Raw genomic sequence first — 21,639 nt, forward strand, 5'->3', positions numbered from 1 at the left:
CGTGCTAAATGTGATAAAACTTCGAACAGATTTAGTGAGTCAAGACTGGGCATCTATGAGGTGCTGTGGGCCATCAACAGCAGCAGAACTGCATGGTGAAACAATTTGCAACCTGGCATATCCCCCACTCAACCATTGCCTTCAAGCCAGGGGATAAGCCCTGCTTTGATGGAGAGTGCAGGAGAGCATGACAGGAGCAGTGCTAGGCCTACCCAAAAATGGAGTGTAAACCTGGTGAAGCTACAAAACAGAACTACTTACATGCAAGACAGCATAATTGACTGGATAAACAATTTCACACTTTCAGATCAGTTCTAAGCACTGTAGTCCTGCCATAGTCAGTCATGAACGGTGGTGGACAATTAAACAACTCACTGGAGGAGAAGTCTTTACAAAAATCCTCATTCTCAATAATAGCGGAACCCAGCATACCTGTGCAAAACATAAGGCTGAAGCATTTGCAAAAAGTGCTGCACAGATGATCCAATTTGGGCTCCTCCAGTGGTCTCTAGCAATGTTCTTTGTCAGGTGCATGGCTACGCGGTCATGCAGCCACTGGGAAACCAAGCGCACACTCGCTTATCCTTCACGGATTTAGGCTGATACGTGGCAAGTAAAATTCCTGCCTCACAAATGCCAGGCAATGACCATCTCCAATAGGAGAGAATCTAACCATAGCTCCTTGACATTTAATGGCATTGCCACCATTGAATCCCCCATGATCAACGTTGTGGGGATTTCCATTCAGAAACTGAACTGGACTAGCCATATAAACACAGTGGTTACAGTGGCATGTCAGAGTCTAGGAAATGTTCAGTGAGTAACTCACCTTCCGAATCCCCAAAGCCTGTCCACGATCTACAAGGTACAAATTAGGAGAGTGATGGAATACCCTTGCCTGGATGAGTGCAGCTCTAACAACACTCAAGATATTTGTCACCACCCAGGACAAAGCAGCCCATTTCATTGGCACTACATCCACAAACATCCACTCCCTCCACCGCCAATATTCAGTCGCACCATCCACAAGGTGTGCTGCAAAATTTCACTGAGGCTCCTTAAACAACTTCTTACTAACCCATGGTCTCTGTCATCTAGAAGAACAAGAGCTGCAGATACATGGGGTCTGCAATGGCCCCTCTAACCCACTCACCATCCTGACTTGGAAATATATTGCTTCTCATTGAATCTATATGCCTGAGTCAAAACTGTGGAACTCCCTCCTCAACATTATTGAAACCAAATGGAGTGCAGTAATTCAAAAAGGTAGCTCACCAGTACCTTTACTAGGACAACTAGGGATGGGTAATAAATACTGATTCATCCATCTATGCCCACATTCTATGACTGAATTTTAAAAAAAAATCATTTTTGCTGTTCTTGGAACCAAGTAACAGTTGTGAAGGAAAAGAATGAGAGATGAGCAAAACTGCAGGATGTGGATAACATTGAGCTGAATATTTATACAGAACGGGACACCACAAGGGCAGCTTTGCAGAAACTGAGCTAAAGTGTGGAATCCTGCAGGCACAGGATGCTTAGTAAGGGCAAAAGGCAGGCAGCTGTATGGTGGTGCAAGAGGACAGTCTTGAGGACAGAAAGGCGACAGGATTTGAATCTCTGGTAAGGATTAACCAGGGCATCAATTTTATACATCACTTAGACTCGGTGAAAAATGAGGTGGAGGAATGGATCAAATGGGATAAGATGTCTGGGTTGTTGAAGGAAATTGGATGGGATGCTTTCAGGTGACAAAGTGTGGAGCTGGATGAACGGAGCAGGCCAAGTAGCACCTTAGGAGCTCAAAAGCTGACGTTTCGGACTGTGTTCATCCAGCCCCACATTTGGTTATCTCAGATTCTCCAGCATCTGCAGTTCCCATTATCTCTGATGCTTTTAGGTGTTGGTTTTGGTCTTGCCAGTTGCAAACTGGAAAATGTTCTGATAAATTCCTGTCTTGACATTGGGAAAGCTTTCAAAAATACAAGGGTGAACATGCAGTCGAGGATGATGCTGGCCCTGGATAGTGAGCCGGGTGCCAACAGCACAGGGATAGTCATTGACACTACGTGGTAATTCACCGAATGCCAATGAACTATGAGAACTAGTGAACTGCCACACTCAAGATGACAAAGTAGAATATATTGATCCAATGATATTTCACATATGGGAGTGATTAGATGAGGTTTCATTCCATTAGAATTTCAGAGAATGGGAATCTCTCTTTTGTGAAGGGAGAATGTAGGACACGGCCAAGGATTTTTTTTTTATTCATTTCTGCAGTAAGGACATCACTGCCAAGGCCAACATTTATTACTTGTCCCTAAGTATTCTCAGAGTAACAATAGTTGCCTTGACCACTGCGTAGGGCTGTAAATAGTTAGCCACTTTGCCAGGACTGTGGAGCTATACGTCGGCCAGAAAAGAATGGTAGACTTTTGTCTTTAAATAGCGTGAGCGAATCAGGTGGGTTTTTATGACAGTCTTCATGGTCACCATTACTGCAACAAGCTTTTTATTCCAGATTTATTGAATTCAGCTGAAATTCTCCAGTTGTCAATGGAGAGATTTAAGCTTGTAACAACCGAAAGAACTGTGGATGCTGTAAATCAGGAACAAAAACGGAAATTGCTGGAAAAGGTCAGCAGGCCTGGAGGCATCTGTGAAGGTAAAAATCAGAGTTAACATTTCGGGTCCACTGACCCTTCTTCAAAGCTGTGCTGAACCTGCTCTGCTTTTCCAGAGGCTTCTGTTTTTGTTCCAGATTTAAACTTGTGTTTGTGGATCATTGGTCCAGGCCTTTGGGTTACTAGTCTTTTTAATTTCAGATTTTTACTCCAATATCAGAACCATTGTGCTACCAAATCCCTGTAACAAAGCTATCAAGAGTTGGAGAGGGGTGCAGGTAAATTAGGTCGTGGTCAGTGGATAATATGTGGCTTGTATTGTTTAAAGAGGATTTAGACAGATATTTAATTAATAATCCATTGAAGTGCTATGGAGGGCAGTTGGGAGGTGGATTTTAGGCTCAGATAACATCAGACATGATTGCATTAAATGGTAGAGAAGGCTCAAGGAACTAAATTGTCTACCCCTCTCCTGGCTCTTCGATTCCTTTGTTCTTATATAGCATCCAGAATAATAGAAAATTGAGGGATTCTGACCTTTGAGAGCCAGGGGAAGAATGATAGAACAAACAGAGAACAGTCTAATCTGTTGGAATTTTATAGAATGTGTGATAGTTGGGAATCTGCTTGATGCATTGGAGTTTATAACTTGGAGTCCAGGGGTGACTGCAGAACAGGAGAGAGCCTCATTAGCAGTGTGCAGTTCAACATTAGCACTGTTTACTTCTGTGCTACATGACCATCTGTCCCAGTCCGTCAGTTACATGTTATAGTCTCACAGAGGCTGTCATTTTAATCATCCTCTACCAATGATACAACTTATTTCAGGCAGCTGAGAAATACCGTGGGGAGATACAAATGTACACAGCTAGGATCACAGTTAGTTGGAAAAAAAATGCTGAGGTGGCGGGGGGGTGGGGGGTTGTTGGGGGGGGGGGTGCTACGGTGGGAGTGTGAACAAGGAGTAATATTCTCTCCAGCGAACAAAACAGAAATGAGACCAGTGTAACTGAACCACAACCTTCTGAGCATAATAACAGCTGGTGTTGCCTTGGAAACAAGAGGACCAAGCTTCAGGTGGGTCACTTGCATTACATGTGCTGCAAAAAGTGCAATTGGGCACTGATTTAATTGGAATTGACAGCGCATCTGGGGAAGGCTGAGACTGGGATCTTGAGAGTTTCTGCCTCCATCCAACTCAAGGGACCCACTCCACACTCCCTCAACCATGCACAACAGTGGCACTTTCAGATCTTGCATGTCTTACAACATAGACATTTTGAAAGAAAACAGCCTGTCAACAATACACTTCAATAATGAGTGTTACCTCATGTTGTGGCATCCTGAGCAATATGAGCATGAGGCTGGCGGTGCCCAGCTTTGCCCCCAATGCTGTGGGTCACTCCAAAGCAACAACTTCCATTTATGTTCCCCCTCCCCACCCAGTGGGGCAAAGCTTTCCAAACCACTTCATTGGAGTGCATTGAGATAGAAAATGGCACAAAACCAATGAAAAAGACAAAGGGTCAGACAATTGATCAAACAGGTAATCTTAACCTGTTTCTTACTTCTTACTTCTTATTCACCCAAATTCACCAAAACTGCCAATGTGACGCCACTGTTTAAAAAAGGAAGTAGAAAAAAAGCAGGTAACTATAGGCCAGTTGCTTAACTTCGGTCGTGGGGAAAATGCTTGAATCTATCATTAAGGAAGAAATAGCAAAACATTTGGATATAAATTGTCCCATTGGGAACACCCAGCATGGGTTCATGAAGGGTAGGTCATGTTTAACTAATTTGGTAGAATTCTTTGAGGACATTACTTGAATGGTGGACAATGGGGAACCTATGGATGTGGTGTATCTGGATTTCCAGAAGGCATTTGACAAGGTGCCACACCAAAGGCTGTTACATAAGATAAAGTTACATGGTATTACAGGTAATGTATTGGCATGGATAAAGGATTGGTTGGCCAGTAGAAAGCAAAGAGTAGGGGTAAATGGATGTTTTTCTGGTTGGTGGTCAGTGGCTAGTGATGTGCCTCAGGGATCAGTGTTGGGACCGCAATTGTTTACAATTCGTATAGATGATTTGGAGTTGGGGACTAAGTGTGCAGTGTCAAAATTTGCAGATGACACTTAGATGAGCGGTAGAGTGAAGTGTGCAGAAGACACTGAAAATCTGCAGAGGGATATAGATAGTCTAAGTGAGTGGGAAAAGGTCTGGCAGATGGAGTACAATGGTGATAAGTGTGAGGTCATCCATTTTGGTAGGAATAACAGCAAACTGGACTATGTTTTAAATGGTAAAAAATTGCAGCATGCTGCTGAGCAGAGGGACTTGTGCGTCCTTGTGCATGAATCACTAAAAGTAGGATTGCAGGTACAGCAGGTAATTAAAAAAGCAAATGGAATTTTGTCTGCCATTGCTCGAGGGATGGAGTTTAGAAACAGGGAGGCTATGCTGCAGCTGTATAGGGTCCTGGTGAGGCCACACCTGGAGTACTGTGTGCAGTTTTGGTCTCCTTACTTGACAAGAGATATACTAGAACTGGAGGGGGTGCAGAGGAGATTCACTCAATTGATTCCAGAGTTGAGAGGGTTGGATTATGAGGAGAGACTGAGTAGACTGGGATTATACTCATTGGAATTCAGAAGAATGAGGGGAGCTCTTATAGAAACATATAAGATTATGAAGGGAATAGATAAGGTGGAGGCAGGGAGGTTGTTTCTGCTAGCAGGTGAAACCAGGACAAGAGGGCATCACCTCAAAATAAAGGGAAGCAGATGTAAGACTGAGGTCAGGAGGAACTTCTTCACCCAAAGGGTTGTGAATCTGTGGAATTCCCTGCCTAGTGAAGTGGTTGAAGCTACCTCGCTGAATGTTTTTAAAGCAAGGCTAGATAAATTTTTGAACAGTAGAGGAATTAAGGGTTACGGTGAGTGGGTGGGTAAGTGGAGCTGAGTCTCAAAAGATCGGCCATGATCTTATTAAATGGTGGGGCTGCACAAAGGGCCAGATGGCCTACTCCTGCTCCTAGTTCTAATGTTCTTATCTGACTGTAATACATATCCTTTTAACTTTATTTCTTATTTTGCTAAGTTATACTATGAATCACTATAAGGTTACATTTCTTTTCTTTATTTTGTATCTAAGACTTGTATGAGGGGCAACATTGTGAGCTTTTCACAGTGTTTCTTAATGTGAGTATACACAACATTAAACTCAATTCTAATTCTAATTCCAATTTGAATAAATGACTTAAACAATGGATCAGACAAGTGGAGAGGATAAACAAGTCTTAGAGCTGGGGCCTAGGCTGCTGAAAGCACAACTGGCAGCTGTAGGTCAAAGGAAGTGAGGACCCTGCAAACATTCCGAATTGAAGGAATATATAACTCCCAGCGGGCTGGAGGAGGATACTGAGATAGCAAGGGGCAATGTATTGGAGAAGTCTGAACTCGTGTCTGTGTGGGTTTCTTCCGGGTGCTCCGGGTTCCTCCCATAGTCCAAAGATGTGCGGGTTAGGTGGAGTGGCCATGCTAAATTACCTGTAGTGTTCAAGGGATGCCTAGATTAGGGGAGGGGGGATGAAGGGGGATGCGCCTGGATGGAATGCTGTGAGGGTCAGTGTAGACTTGTTGGGCCGAAGGGCCTGTTTCCACACTGTAGGTATTCTATGATTCTATGAACTCCCTTCAGGTGATCTGGACAATAACTGTCACCTTGGGCATGCTGGAAGAGGACCCTCTTGTGGTGCAGTGGTGGAGTCCCGCCCCCTTGACTGAGAGGCCCAGGTTCAAGTCCCATCTGCTTCAGATGTGTGTAATAGCATCTTCTGAATGGGTTGACTGGGGAAAAAAAATGGTGGAAAGTCTGGAACAGGCTCCTGTGGGACGCTTGTAGTGTTCCAATCGCTGAGCCAGGTTTGCGTTCCATCTGCTCCAGATGTGCATCACAACATCTCTTGAAAAGGTTGATTAGAAAATGATGCTATTATTGATAAAGCCCAGCTGGTTCAATAATGTCCTTTAGAGAAGTACGTTTGCTGATTTTACCTGCATGTGACTCCAGACCTATAGCAATGTGGCTCAATTTTAACTGCCTTCTGAAATAAAAGCCAAAAGAACTGTGGATGCCGTAAATCAGGAACAAAAACAAAGTTGCTGGAAAGGATCAGCAGGTCTGGCAGCATCTGTGAAGGAGAAAACAGAGTTAAAGTTTTGGGTCCGGTGACCCTTCCTCAGAACTGGGCCCAAAACGTTAACTCTGTTTTCTCTTCCACAGATGCTGCCAGACCTGCTGACCGTTCGCAGCAACTTTGTTTTTGTGCCTTCTGAAATGGCCTGGCAAGGCCCCGAGTTACATTAAACCACTACAGAAAAGTCAAAAAGCAATAAAAGCAGACAGATCACTGGGAATCAGATAGTGGAGATGACCATGGCAAAGCCAGCTTTGCCAAATCTCCATATGTATATATCTGCGGGCAATTCATAAGGTAATGGCTCTGAAGGGGTTAATATTCATGTTACATTGGTACTGAACTCGTAGAGCTGAAGAAAGGATAAAAAAGAAAAGACTCGTGTGTAGGTTGTGCTTTGCGTGATTTATCAGGTGTTTCCACAGTGTTTTATAATCAGTGGCTACATCGTTGAATTGTAGCCATGTGTTATAATGTAGGAAACATGGGAGCTAGTTGTGCACACAGTGAACTCCTACTAACAGCAACATGATAATGTGATAATCTGTTGTTATGATGTTCAGTGAGGGATAAATATTGGCCAGGTGGACAGGAACAGCTATTCTGCTTAGAGATAATGGGAACTGCAGATGCTGGAGAATCCAAGATAACAAAGTGTGGAGCTGGATAAACACAGCAGGCCAAGCAGCATCTCAGGAGCATAAAAACTGACGTTCCGGGCCTAGACCCTTCATCAGAGCTCTTCTGCTTTTTCTTTAAGGCAACGTTTCTTTTATAAATTTGTTCATTGGACGTGGTGCCACTAGTTTGGGATTGCCCACTCCTAATTACCCAGAGGACCATTAAGAGGCAACCAAATTGCTGTGAGTCAGGCGTCACTTGTAGGCCGGATCAGGTAAGGATGGCAGATTTCTCTCCCTAAGGGGCATTACTGGTGCATTTTCAACAACAGCTGACAGTGGTCATACAGTCACCATTATGCTCATTGTTTGATCCAGATTTCTTTATCATCGAATTCAAGTTTCACAATCTGCCACAGTGGGTCCAAACCACATCTCCGAATCATTAATCTGGGTTTTTGGATAACTAGTCCAGTGAATTTTCACACCAACTCCCCTTCAAAATAATATCATTGAATGTTTATATCCACCTGATCAGGCAGATGAGGCCAATCGATTTATTGTCTTGAATAAAAGCAAAATACTGCTGGATATCTGAAACAAACTCAGAGGAGGCTGGTGAAACTCAGCAACTTTGGCAGCATCTGTGGAAAGAGAAACAGAATTACAACGTTGACGCCTGTATGACATTTTTTGGAGTTAACATCTTATCTGGAGGGTAGCATCTTTGACAGGCCAGCACTCCCAAAGTGCTGCAGTATCGACCACACGTTTTCTTCTAGAGATCTTGAGTTGAACTTGAACCTGGAATCCTAAGACTTCGCAGCAAGGGATGACAAACTGAGCCACAAGAGAAGGCCAATTGGCCCTGATATTTTTGTATGTAGCACTTTTAGTACATCTTTTTTGCCTCTTCCTTCCATGAACTGCACTAATTAGTTCCATTTGCCCCAGGAACAGGCTGAGCATTCTGAATGATGTTGACGAGAGTTTAGACTGAAATTTGATTTCATAGAGTTGTAGAGATTTACAGCACAGAAAGAGGCCCTTTGGTCCAACCAGTCCATGTGGACAAAATATCCTAAAAATTAATCTAGTTCCATTTAGAGTCACAGAGTCATACAGCACAGAAACAGGCCCTTTGGTCCAACCAGTCCATGCGAAACATAATCCCAAACTAAACTCATCCCACCTGCCTGCCCTGGTCCATATCCCTCCAAACCTTTCCTATTCATGTACTTATCCAAATGCCTTTTAAACATTGTAATTGTAGCCACATTCACCACTTCCTCAGGAAGTTTATTCCACATGGGATCCACCTTCTGTGTAAAAAATTGCTCTCATGTCTTTTTTAAATCTCTCTCCTCTCACCTTAAAAATGTACCCCATCCTAGGGCAAAGACAACAGCCATTAACTCGACCTAAACCCCTCATTATTTTATAAACTTAAAGAAGGTTGCCTCTCAACCAACTGTGCTGCAGTGAAAAAAGTCCTAGCCTTTGCCAGCATTTGGTCCATACCCCTCTAAGCCCTTCCTATTCATGTACCTATCCAGATGTCTGTTAAATGTTGTAATTGTACCAGTCCCCAGCACTTCCTCTGGCAGCTTGTTCCATACATGCACCAACTTCTGCGTGAAAATTTTTCCCCTTGGTCCCTTTCATCTTTCACCTCTCCCCTTAAACCTACGCCATCTAGTTTTGGACTCCCCCTCCCAAGGGAAAAAAACCTTTCCTATTTACCCTATCCATGCCACTCATGATTTTATAAACCTCAATAAAGTCACCCTTCAACATGCCAGGGAAAATAGCTCCAGCCTATTCAGCTTCTCCCGATAGCTCAAACCCTCCAACCTCGGCTACATTCCTGTAAATCATTTCTGAAATTTTTCAAGATTCTCCCAGAGATGCAGGGCACTACTTTGTGACAAAGTAAACCCATACTCCTAGAATTGGGCACAGATGAGTTTTCTTCCATCCACTGTCTCTGCTGCTGTCGGCTTCCAGTGAACTGTGTAGGACCCCAGAGTTCAAAGGGCAGGGGCCAGCTGGAGTCATCCCAGAGCTAAATCAGGTCAGTCTGCTCCTATGAGAAACCTGAGTAATATCAGATGGTGAGGGGACAATGCCAGTACTGAGCTGTCAGAACACTCTGCTCAGCTGTTGTCTGTTCATCCTTACATAATGCCGATAGACACTAATATGGGAGTGAAACTATTATATATTTGAAATGGGGTTTTAAAACCAATTAGTTTTCTGATGCTGAGGCCTCTGGATGTGAGAATAAAGCCAAGACCAAGACATTTGTGGTAGCATTAAGAGTGCCACACTTCCTTATGATGGCTGCCTTATTTCTTACATTATAGAAATGATCATACTTCAAAGGAATTGGTTGTAAAATGCTTAATTGATATGTCCTGAAGTTGTGAAAGGTTGTTACATAAATGTAAATCCTTCTCATTCCTCACCCTTAACCTGAAGCCATTTTGCAACAGCAGCATGGATCGTGGATTGAACACAATACACACGATGATACATTTAACAACTGAGCCATTGCGGCATTCGTTCTATGAAACTGAGTGGTATTCCTGTAATTCATACTACTTTTTTTGAAGCAGCGCATTTGTAACCTATAAGATACAGCCTTCCTGATAGAACAGAACACATTGGCACCATCTGGATGTCCAGCTGGCATTGATGGGTCACCACAACAGATTTACTTTTAAATGATCCCAAACAGAAGTCCTAATGTGACATTATCAGGAAAAGGCACATCTGTGCTCAGGTCACAGTGCTCTCCCACCTCTTCCTACACAACAGACGGATCACAAATTAGCTGGATCACATGACACTTGGCAGATGGGTATCAAATTTACCAAGACTGTGGTTGTAAAATATCCCTCGGTAATACACTATTGGATGACTTCAATATATACCCACCTTCACATTTGTACTAAACTGCTGGCAATCGCAGGGGGTGAGTTCCCAGAAAATCTCAAATGATGACTTTCGCAAATGACAAACAAACTGGGCTATGCATGTGCAGAATATTAGATACATACACAGTGTGCACTTTCTACACCACAGTGTAAGCCTTACTTAACTGTTTTCCGTAAAACAGTAGATTAGCAAAGACTTGACTCATTCCCAGGACAATAGGGAAAGGCAACAAATGATGACCTAGCTAGTGTTGCTCAATTCCCCTGAATGAATTAAACCAAAGGACCTCAAAAGGTCCACAAAGTATGACCTTTGAGTGATGGGGCCTTGTAGGTTAAGGCGTTACAGTAAAGGTCTCAACTGATGGGTAGAAGTGTTGCTCGTCAGACAGTTAATTAAACATAGGAGCAGAAGAACGTGTGGCAATGTCATTGGATGATGTCCTGATAACTCAGACTAACTTGGGTTAGGCAAGCTGGTGAAACCAGGCCATCATATCCTTTCTACAATTTCACTTATTTTCTTCTAATGTTGCATCAGAAAAGCAGAACTTTCTGCTAAATATTGGAATACATTGGCATGCTTTTCTATTATTATAAATTCATTAAAATTTAGAATTTAAAAACAGATCTAATCCAGAGACATGTTTCTTAGCAGCCTTGTGATCAGTGTAAGTTGACTTTTGTCATTTAATTGTTCTTCAGTCTCTGTCCTCTTTATTTCTAACATAAGAGAGGAACGCTTTTTCTTTCAGAGAATGGTGAATCAATGGAATTCTTTACTGCAGAGGTCTGTTGATGCTGGTTTGGTAAGCATATGCAAGGCTCAGGTAGATTTTTAATCAATTAGGGGAAATGGTAGGAAAGTGGAGTTAAGGACTATCAGATCAGCCATGATTGTACAGTGGACTAGACTTGATGGGTTGATTAGCTTGCTTCTGCTTATGCTCTTGACAAGGTACTCTGCATGGACAGTAGTTTTGGAGGTGATAGAGTTTCATTATTTCTTTCAACCTTCACCTATTTCAACCACTCTTGTACCTTTTCATTTATTCATTCACAGGCCGAACATGTCACGGGCTAGGCCAACACTTAGTTGCCCAGTTAAGCATCAACCACATGGACTGGGTCTGGAGTAACATGTAGGCCACCAGGTAAAGACGGCAGTTTCCTTCCCTAAAGGGCATTAGTGAACCAGATAGCTCTTCCCTTGACAATCAACATTGGGCATCAATAGATTCTTAATTCCAGACTTTTTATTGAATTCAAATTCCACCATCTGGTTCTTCAGGCACACATTACCTGTACCATCTCTGGCTTAACAGTCCAGCAATGATATCACTAGGTCTTTTCCTCCCTTATTACTATGAACCAGTTACATGTAAACCTCCCACAATTAGAAAGCTTTGTTTGAGCAACAGCAGCTCTGAATTACTCAAGGATTACTCAAATACTTAATATTTGACCTCAATAGGAATTTGTTCTCCAGTGAGTAACATATTCAAACACTTCTACTCGCCAGCAATGATGCTGTAGAATAGAAGGGCCCAGGTCTACACTTCAATCCCTTTTTCTAATATTGGTGGAATGCATTGTATTCAGTTTCATGAAGCGGCCTTTATTAAGATTCTAGAAGGGTGTAGCCCGGACATCTGTGAGAATTGTCACACTAAAGAAATCAAAGTTGAAGGTACAGTGGCCCTTACCAAATCTGATCACCAAATTGTCAGGGCTATTGCAGTCAAATGGGTCAGTTTAATCGTAATTTAAACAAGGTCTTTCTTTTTCAATCGTATTAGAATGAAATACAACAGATGCTGGAGACTTGAAATCAAAACAGAAAATGCTGGAGATCTGTGGAGACATAAATTAAGTTACGGTTTCGAGTACAATATGACTTTTAAAAAAAATTTCTTTTGATTTTTATGTCTTTCTTCAACTGCAGCTCAACATGGTATTAACACAACCTCAATAACTTTCAATGTCCAATTAGGACCAAAGCTAAAGGTGAATCCTTTCTCTAAAAGTAATATGTCTTAGAATTAATAGACTCTGCACATTCATGCTAAATAATAAGGGCAATTTTACATGTGACAAGCAAAACAAGAAACCCTGGAACAACAAAGATCAATCTTTCGCTAAAAATATTCCAGACTCCCACAGGTTCAAATCCTTCTGTCTCCTATTCTGGGATTTCTGGCTATTTATGAGTCAGGACTGGTTGTGTAAATGGCTGTCTCCAGTCACTCAAGCTGCATGGTTGCCTGGAAACAGAGTCTACTAATAGGGTGGAATTAGCAGTGTCTGATGATACCTTTCTGGCACGCACACATATATTCTGCCACACGATAACAATGTGTGTGGTAAGACGGAACAAAGGTAAATCAGAGCAGCTCATTGCAAAGGGAGTCCCTCAGCTGCTCAGTGAAAATTATGTCAGAGCGCTTAGGTTGAACAAGATTAAATGGAGGACAAAATTCGCTCCTCAGTGCTCAAAGCGCTGAACTTCGTTTTGTGGGGTTGAGCAGTCAAGACCAGTGGCAGATGGTGAGGGGTTTGTCACACCTCAGGTCTTGTTTAAACAAGGGCTGAGGTAGACCCACTTACCTTCTGTTTGTCAGCTGGCAGAGGCTCAGAGAAAGCATAGAAAGGCAGGGCCAAGTTGATGAAGCCATTTCTGTAGATCATTATTGGCCTATTACACTGCACAACCTTGTACAGCTCCAAACACACGAGACCAACAATTGCAGCTGTCGTGGTGGCAATGGCTGGAATAATCCTTCCGGCAATCAGTTTGCTCTGAAACAGAAAGTAATAAAACGGAGGTTAAAATGATTTCCCTGCCACAGTAAACGTATACACTGGCTACTGTTTACCTGCCAGCTGTGGCTCAGTGACAGGGCTCTTATCTTACAGACAGAAGGCTATATGTTCAAGTCTCCAGCCTGGATCTGACACAGGTACCACCACATCAAAGCTGCCCCTCCAGTGTAGCATTGAGGGAGCACTGGCCTGTTGCCAGTGCTACCTTTTGATTGTGAGACATGAAATCAGGGCCCTCTAGGAGAATGCAAAAGATCCCATGGGCCTCTATTTTGAAGAGGAATGGGGGACTTCTGTCTAGTGTCCTGCACAGTATTTATTCCTCAACTCAGAATCACATGGCTGCTTGTGTCAGATTGCTGTGCACAATTGGCTCTAATGTTTCCAACATTATAAAAACAAATGCACAGCTACATACAGTAGCTATGAAGAGAGGTTGAGTAGATTAGGATTATTTACATTAGAAAGATGGAGGTAGAGGGAGGACCTGATTGAGGTCTACAAAATCATTGAGTGGTATAGACAGGGTGGATAGGAAGAAGCTTTTTCCCAGAGTGGGGGCTTAATTGCTAAGGGTCACGATTTCAAGGTGAGAGGGGAAAAGTTTAAAGGAGATATGCGTGGACAGTTCTTTACGTGGAGGGAAGTAGGTGCTTGGAATGCATTGCCAGTGGAGGTGGTAGAGGCAGGCACGATGGCGTCATTTAAGATGTATCTAGACAGATACATGAATGGGCATGGAGCAGAGGGATACAGGTCCTTGGAAAATAGGCGACAGGTTTAGATAGTGGATCTGGATCGGCGCAGGCTTGGAGGGCCGCACGGCCTGTTCCTATGCTGTAATTTTCTTTGTTCTTTGTTCTAGTACATCATTGACAGTGAAGTGCTTTGGTGCCCACATACAGTGCTATATAAATGCAAGTAGCAACAAACATCACTCTTTTTATCAGCAACTCAAGTACACAAATGGTCCCTTGGGCTATTCCAGTTAGCCCTTCTCCTATCTGTGCACCCTCACCACACTTCCCTGTCTGCCCATGGTCTGGGTTATCCAATTCCTCATAGGCTGGGCCCTGGATCTCCTTTCTGTGACTACCAGAGCTGATGCACAGAGTCTGCCTCCGTGGGACATAAGGAACTGCTGTCAGCCTGAACCAAATGGAAGGAAAGAGAAATGCACAGAGAGTAAAAGTGCTGGTGAAAGCCAAACAGGCATATACCAGCTGCACAAACCGCACTCTTATAGTGACTTTCATGACCACAGGCCATTCCAAAGCACCAAACGCAAAACAATTCTTAAAAGTGCAGGAGCTAAGCACAATGGGATAATCTTCACTTTTGAATAATTGTGAGAGCTTCTTTTAAAATGACAATCTTTGTAAATTATCATTTCGTTTCCCTTGAGGATGTTCATTAAAAAAAACAAATAGGTGCAGCTTCTATAACTGTCTCTGCCTGTCTCTTGCCTAATCATTTCCACCTCCATGTATGCCTTCCTCTCTATCTACGGTCCCGTGTCTCTCCCTGAGAGAATTCTGTTCTTCTTCAAGGCCCAACGGATCTTTAACATCCACCCGAGAGGGCCGCTATGGGGGATGGGGAGGGCGCTTGGTTTAACGTCTCATTGGAAAGGCAGTGCCACTGACAGCGTTGTGCTCTCTTGGCACTGCAGGAGCATCTGTTTTGATTTGGTAGCTGAGTCTTTGGAGTGAGCGTTGAGAAATGACTTCAGGGGAGAATGGGGGTGTGGAGGGGGTGGCATGGTTGTGGGTGTTGCGTAGAGAAAAAAAACTCACACAGAATAGAAGATTAGCACTTGACCTATGTAAGTAGGAAGCTACATTACTCAGAAAGAGAAAACAGTAAAACTTGTGGATGGAACATACTTATCCAACTCACGTTGTACACTTGAAAATGAGCTCCAGTATGAATAGGACATTCATTTCCAAAAAGTATTAGTGTTTCCCTCTGGGTCATGATCCTGTGATAGATCCCATAATGAAAAGACTTTGAATACTGAAGCAATGATGTTGGCTACAATATGCCAGTTAATATAATGTAAAAATTGCAAACAAGCATTTTGAAAAGCTCTTCACGGTGACCTCTCTAGTGCACCTGATCTCCTGCAACACGATGCACACAATGAGCAGGAGATCTGGAGAAGACAGGGGTAGATCTTACCCTTCTGTGATGGTGCAGAATGTGTTCCAGTGAGGCAGCAATCAGTAAGAAATGAGAGCCTTAGAAAATGGGCAGCTGATTTGGGATAACAAAGTGTGGAGCTGGATGAACACAGCAGGCCAGGCAGCATCTCAGGAGCACAAAAGCTGACGTTTCACAAAAACCAAGACCCAAATCCAAAAGAAACTCACAGAAAAGAGAAGTTATGTGATAGAAAGAGAGAAAGGAAAAGAAAGAGATGGAGATGGAAATTGCAGAATTACAGAAGTGTTGCATTGCAGGAGCATGCCTAACCAGATTGTTAAATGCTCATCATTACCTGTGGCTAACTTCCTGCTTTTCCCCCATATCCTTAAACATTATTTTTACCCAAATAAACATTCAATGCCCTCTTAGATCTTTCAATTGAACATGTTTCCACCACTTCCAGTCAGTGCATTCCAAATGGTAACTACTCACTGTGTGAAAGAGTTTTTCATCAATTCACCCCTGCTTCTTCTGCAGATCATTTTAAATGTATGCTGCCGTATGCTTGTTCCTTTCATGAGTGGAAACAACTGCTTGTCTACTCTGACTGGTCTGCTCATGATTTTGAAAACCAGATGTCAGTGCTTAATCAGATCTCTTCTTTGTCTTCTTCTCTTCAAGGTCAACAGTCCCAACTTCTTCAATTTATCCTCGGAAATGTAAGTTCCTCACTCTCGAACCATTCTTGTCAACCCCTTCTGCACTCTCTCCACTGTGTTCATATACTTCCTATGCTAAGGTGCCCAGAACTGTCCACAAAACTCTAGCTGAGGTTTAAAAAGTGTTAAGTGTTAGATTTTCTGAAGAAAATGAAGGGTCTAGGCCTGAAACGTCAGCTTTCCTGCTCCTCTGATGCTGCTTGGCTTGCTGTGTTCATCCCGCTCTACACCTTGTTATCTCAGATTCTCCAGCATCTGCAGTTCCTACTATCTCTAGTTAAATATGAATTTTTCTTTAGAAATCCATGCTGACTTTAATCTAATGAACCCACATTTTTCCATGCAACTATTAATTCTATCCAAAATAACTGTCTCTAGAAGTTTCCCCATTGCTGTTAAACTGACTGCTCTGTAAATGTTGGGATTAACCTTGCAACCTTCCTTAAACAAGGCTGTAATGTTGTCGTTGGTTGGCTTACTGAGCTGGTCCGTTTTTCCGCAAGCGTTTCATTACCCTGCTGGGTAACAATATCTGTGGAAGAATGAGCCAGCTCGGTGAGCCAACCAACCACAACATCCACAACCCGACCTACAAATCTACTCTAAAACCTTAGAGAACTATGGGCGAAGTGTGCTCATATTGGCAAGAAAATGGGAAACCTATGCCAAATGAGAACATGCAACCCGCGAGCAACTCTACTTCCTACAAGGATGCCTCAGGAACCAAGTATTACCATGCAGTGTAAGATACAAAAGCCCCATCAACAACCCACAAGCTCGTAGGGCAGCAGAACACAACAGCTGCAGGATGGTGAAGGTAATGATCAAGAATGCACACAACCAGCTCCGCAGAAATGACAGAGAAATTACGTACCCAAAACTTTATTCCTAGACGCTACCAACCAAGACTGGACAACAGATCTAGAACGAACCATGGGCATCAATCAACAGACCACAACTGCCATGGTGATGTCGTTCAGCTGGGTAATAAAACCTTTGTGGAACAACAAACCAGCTTGGGGAGCCAACCAACCACAACATCCATAACCTGAGCTACAAATCTACTCTAAAACCTCAAGGCTGTAATGTCCGCAATTTGACAATCTCTGCAAGTCTCGGGAAGACTGAAACATTGTGGCCAGAGCCCCTGCAATTACTACTCTCGATTCCGTCAAAATGTTTTGAAGCATTTCATTTGGTTCTGGTGTTTTGCCAACTTTAAATACCAACACTTCAGTCCTATCAATTTTGAACACTTCTCAAGACCAAGTTCCCTCCTCTGTCACCATGGCCTGGGTAGCATCTCTCTCTTTGGTAAAGAGAGATGCAAATTATTAATTTAGCACCTCAGCCATGCCCCCTGTCCCCATGTATAAATCCCCATTTTAGCCCTTCATCAGCCCTACCCCTCCTTATATCACCCTTTTATTATTTAGCTGGTCATGGGAGAATTTAAGACATCTCTTTATATTGGCTGCTGGTCTTTTTTCATAATTGCTCTTTGCTTCTTTCATTTGCTTTCTCATCTTCCCTCTAAATCATTGATATTCGTCTTGGTTTTCAACTTAATTTTTGACCAGACACTTGTCATAACTCCATTTTTCCTCCTTTGTCTTAATTTCTATCTCCCTTTTGTCATCCAGAGAGTTCTGGATTTGTTTGTTCCACCCTTCCCATTTGATGAAATATACCCTAGCCATCTCCTCTTTGAAGGTAATCCATTGTACAGTTACTGTTTCTCCTTCATTCCAGTCAATTCCGTTCAGATTTGTTCTTGCTTCATTGAAGTCCACTCTTCCAACTGTTTCTTCCCTCTCTGGATTGTGGCATGTCATACTGCACTATCAATCTGAACCTAGCAAACTAATTAGAAGGTGAGAGGCAAGCGGAGGTGAAAAAGCAGAGATGGTCTAATTGTGTTTCTTAATGAGCACCCTTATGGGAGATCAAGCTGTCACTTTAAAAGATAGGGAAAAATAATTAATTTTGCAATTAATTAATTAATTTTGATACTTTCAAAGCAAGTATTTGCTAAGGAGACTGCACATTTCCACACCATATCACAGTTTAGATTTATGGCAGGGTTTGTGACATAATGAATGTTGGGAGTGATAACAATTCCCAGGATTAATAGCCCCATGTCATCCAGATTTGTAACAGTAGATAGGGCTGCTGATAACTGACACAACCCAGTTAGATTTCAGCACTAAGTTTCTGGGCACTGCCACCTGACTGAACCACTGGGCATGTGCTGAAGCTGGTGGGAATCGATCATTTCGGTTTCTCTAACTGCGATGCCAGAGAAGTGGAGTTGGTCTTTGTACATCTTTCCCCTCCCCCATCCCTTCTTGATTAACTCAACTGCTGCTCACCTTCACAGTCACACAGCAAGAAAATGAGTTGTATTTGCCTAGCACCTTCCAGGGCTTCAGGGCAAGAGAACAGTCAAGTAAAAATTTCTGAAGAATGTTCTGTAGAGTGAGAATTCACAACACTGGCAACAAATTTGCAGACAGGAAGTTTCGCCCAAACAGTGTTTCCTCCTAGTTTTACATATTTCACATATGGGATGCGGGTGTCTTGCTCATCCCTAATTGTCCTTGAGAAATTGTTAGTAATTTATCTTCCTGCACCACTGCAAACCTAAAGAGGTGAAGTGAGAGTAATAGCCCTCACATTTGACTGAGTGTGGCATCAAGGAACTAAACTGGAATCAATAGGTATTGGGGGCAAATTCTCCACTGGTTGGAGTCATATGTGACAGATAGGAAGATGATTGTGGTTGTCTTTTTTTAATAGATGCATTAACAGGATGAGAGGCGGCATTTATTGTCCACCCTTAATTGCCCAGAGGACAGTTCAGAGTCAACCACTGTTAGATGCCAGTCATCTTAGCTCCAGGACATTTCTGCAGGAGCTTTGAAAAGAAAGCTTAAAGCTGCTGGAGGTCTTTGAAGAGGTAGGGAAGCCAAAAAAATAAACCTTTTGGACAGGTCCATGGACACATTTGGGTGAGGTAAAATGTCCTGTTGGAAGGGTCATGTACCCTTTGGGATTGTTACAATGTAAACTTTAATACATGCTACAAAATGGATAAATGTATTGGAATTGTCGAGCCAACTGGAGCCGTTGAGGAGACTATTAAGGGAGAAGTCAAGCTTTCAAGGCAATTAAATATTTTGCTGCTTAAATGTTTGGAAAAAGCCTATCTTCAGTATTGAAAATTGAGTTTGCTTTCATTGTCTTTTGACATGATAACTGAGGCTATTATTATAAAATTTGAGCTGCACGAGTGATTTCACAACCTATCATTATCACAGCGGGGTGCCTGTCAATTCACAGTTTGATTCACAGCTCCAGGTGCTTTTATGTTTTATGAAGTGGGATAATGGATACGGATACTTGATTTTTAAGGGAAGAAGTAGTTGAAAGAAATTAAATGTTTTCTCAATGAGAGTGTTTATTTTTAAATAGTGATTCCATCAATACGTATGGAAAAATTTTATTTCACTCCATCTGTGGTCAGCCTGTGGTGGATGCTTAATGAGTTGTAATGGACGATAGAAAGGCAAAGGTTGGTGAATGGGGGACATGGGTTGGCTTGAGTTAGTAATAAGATGCCATGGGATAATTAGAGGCCACAGGACAATGGATGGGGACTTAGATTAGTACGGAGGGCATGAGGGTTCATGTTGGGATCAAGAGGTGGCATGGATGGGGCATGGGGAGTATGTGGAAGGTATGGGCTCTTTTTTGTGTTTTTAAAATATGTGCACCAAAGTGCCAGTGCATGCAGGCTGACCTTCACAACTGCTGCTTTTGCTCTGCGCTGTTTCTGAGGATAACAGGCTCCAATAACCTCACGCTGTATACTTTCAAAACCAAAATCAGAACACCCATGGGTCCTTCTAAGGTCGGTGGAGTTGTGGATAGTGACCAAGGATGCTGTAGGTTGCAGAGAGACATAGATAAGCTGCAGAGCTGGGCTGAGAGGTGGCAAATAGAGTTTAATGCAGACAAGTGTGAGGTGATACACTTTGGTAGGAATAACCAGAAGGCAAAGTACAGGGCTAATGGTAAGATTCTTAGTAGTGTAGATGAGCAGAGAGATCTCGGTGTCCATGTGCACAGATCCTTTAAAGTTGCCACCCAGGTTGACAGGGCTGTTAAGAAGGCATACAGTGTTTTAGCTTTTATTAATAGAGGGATCGAGTTCCGGAACCAAGAAGTTATGCTGCAGCTGTACAAAACTCTGGTGCGGCCGCACTTGGAGTATTGCATACAGTTCTGGTCACCGCATTATAAGAAGGAGGTGGAAGCTTTGGAAAGAGTGCAGAGGAGATTTCCTAGGATGTTGCCTGGTATGGAGGGAAGGTCTTACGAGGAAAGGCTGAGGGACTTGAAGCTGTTTTCATTAGAGAGAAGAAGGTTGAGAGGTGACTTAATTGAAACATATAAAGTAATCAGAGGGTTAGATAGGGTGGATAGGGAGAGCCTTTTTCCTAGGATGGTGACGGCGAGCACGAGGGGGCATAGCTTTAAATTGAGGGGTGAAAGATATAGGACAGATGTCATAGGTAGTTTCTTTACTCAGAGAGTAGTAAGGGAATGGAATGCTTTGCCTGCAACGGTAGTAAATTCACCAACTTTAGGTACATTTAAGTCGTCATTGGATAAGCATATGGACGTACATGGAATAGTGCAGGTTAGATCGGTATGACAGGTCGGCACAACATCGAGGGCCGAAGGGCCTGTGCTGTGCTGTAATGTTCTATGTTCTCCCAGGTTGGGTTTACAGAGCCTGAAATTTTCCGGACTTTGCTTCAGGAATTTCCCTGCATAGGACTTTGGCAGTTCTAGAGGCCAAAATGATAGGTATGCAGAAAACTTGGATGGGCTAAAGGAAACCTCTGAGGTTGAATGGTATAAGGCCATGGACAGATTGGAAAATTAGAATTTTAAAACTGATTGATGGCTGTTTCAATTCCAGATGTTTTAGATACTTTCTAATCAACCTCTTCACACCTGCAACAGGTGAGACTTGAACTTTATCCTTCTGGCTCAGAGGTAGGTACACTGCCACCCACCATGGGAGCCATTTAAAGATTTTTTTTTGAAATTAACCTGTTTGGACACATTATGACACATCTCTATAGCCATCACATCCTGGAGAGGGAGTTGAACCTGAACCTTCAAGAGCAGAGGTGGGGGCACCAACAATGGGCCACAAGACATTGAATTCCAGAGTTTTATTTGCTTCCTAAATGCGTAAGTGCAATCACACACAATCAAATGGAATTTCCACATCCTGTGACAACTTTCATCGATTACACCATCATTAAATCACTCACGTTTCCAATTGTTCAGTTTACACGCAGTGCCTGTTGAAGGCAATGCAACAACACTAAAGCTGAGGGTGAGGGAATGAGAGGGTGAGGGGGAGGGCGAGGGCAAAATTAAAATCCAAATCAAAATGGAGTTAGCAGAGGCGCTCTACCCCCTGTAGCGGCCACCTCTCTCTCCAAATACACAGAGAATACTAATGGACACAAAGTGCTCCCT

The 21,639-nt window shown here is 42.8% G+C and overlaps 1 protein-coding gene across 1 annotated transcript in view; it reads right to left on the minus strand.

Moving 5' to 3' along the window:
- Positions 1 to 21,639, minus strand: part of uba1 (ubiquitin-like modifier activating enzyme 1) — a 296,167-nt gene that overhangs the window by 83,016 nt on the left and 191,512 nt on the right. The window contains exon 22 of the mRNA XM_048547326.2: positions 12,995 to 13,186. Within this exon, the coding sequence (XP_048403283.1) occupies positions 12,995 to 13,186 (192 nt within the window). The remainder of the gene's footprint in view (positions 1 to 12,994; positions 13,187 to 21,639) is intronic.

This window comes from Stegostoma tigrinum, chromosome 11 (assembly GCF_030684315.1).
Source record: "Stegostoma tigrinum isolate sSteTig4 chromosome 11, sSteTig4.hap1, whole genome shotgun sequence".
Lineage (NCBI taxonomy): Eukaryota > Metazoa > Chordata > Chondrichthyes > Orectolobiformes > Stegostomatidae > Stegostoma > Stegostoma tigrinum.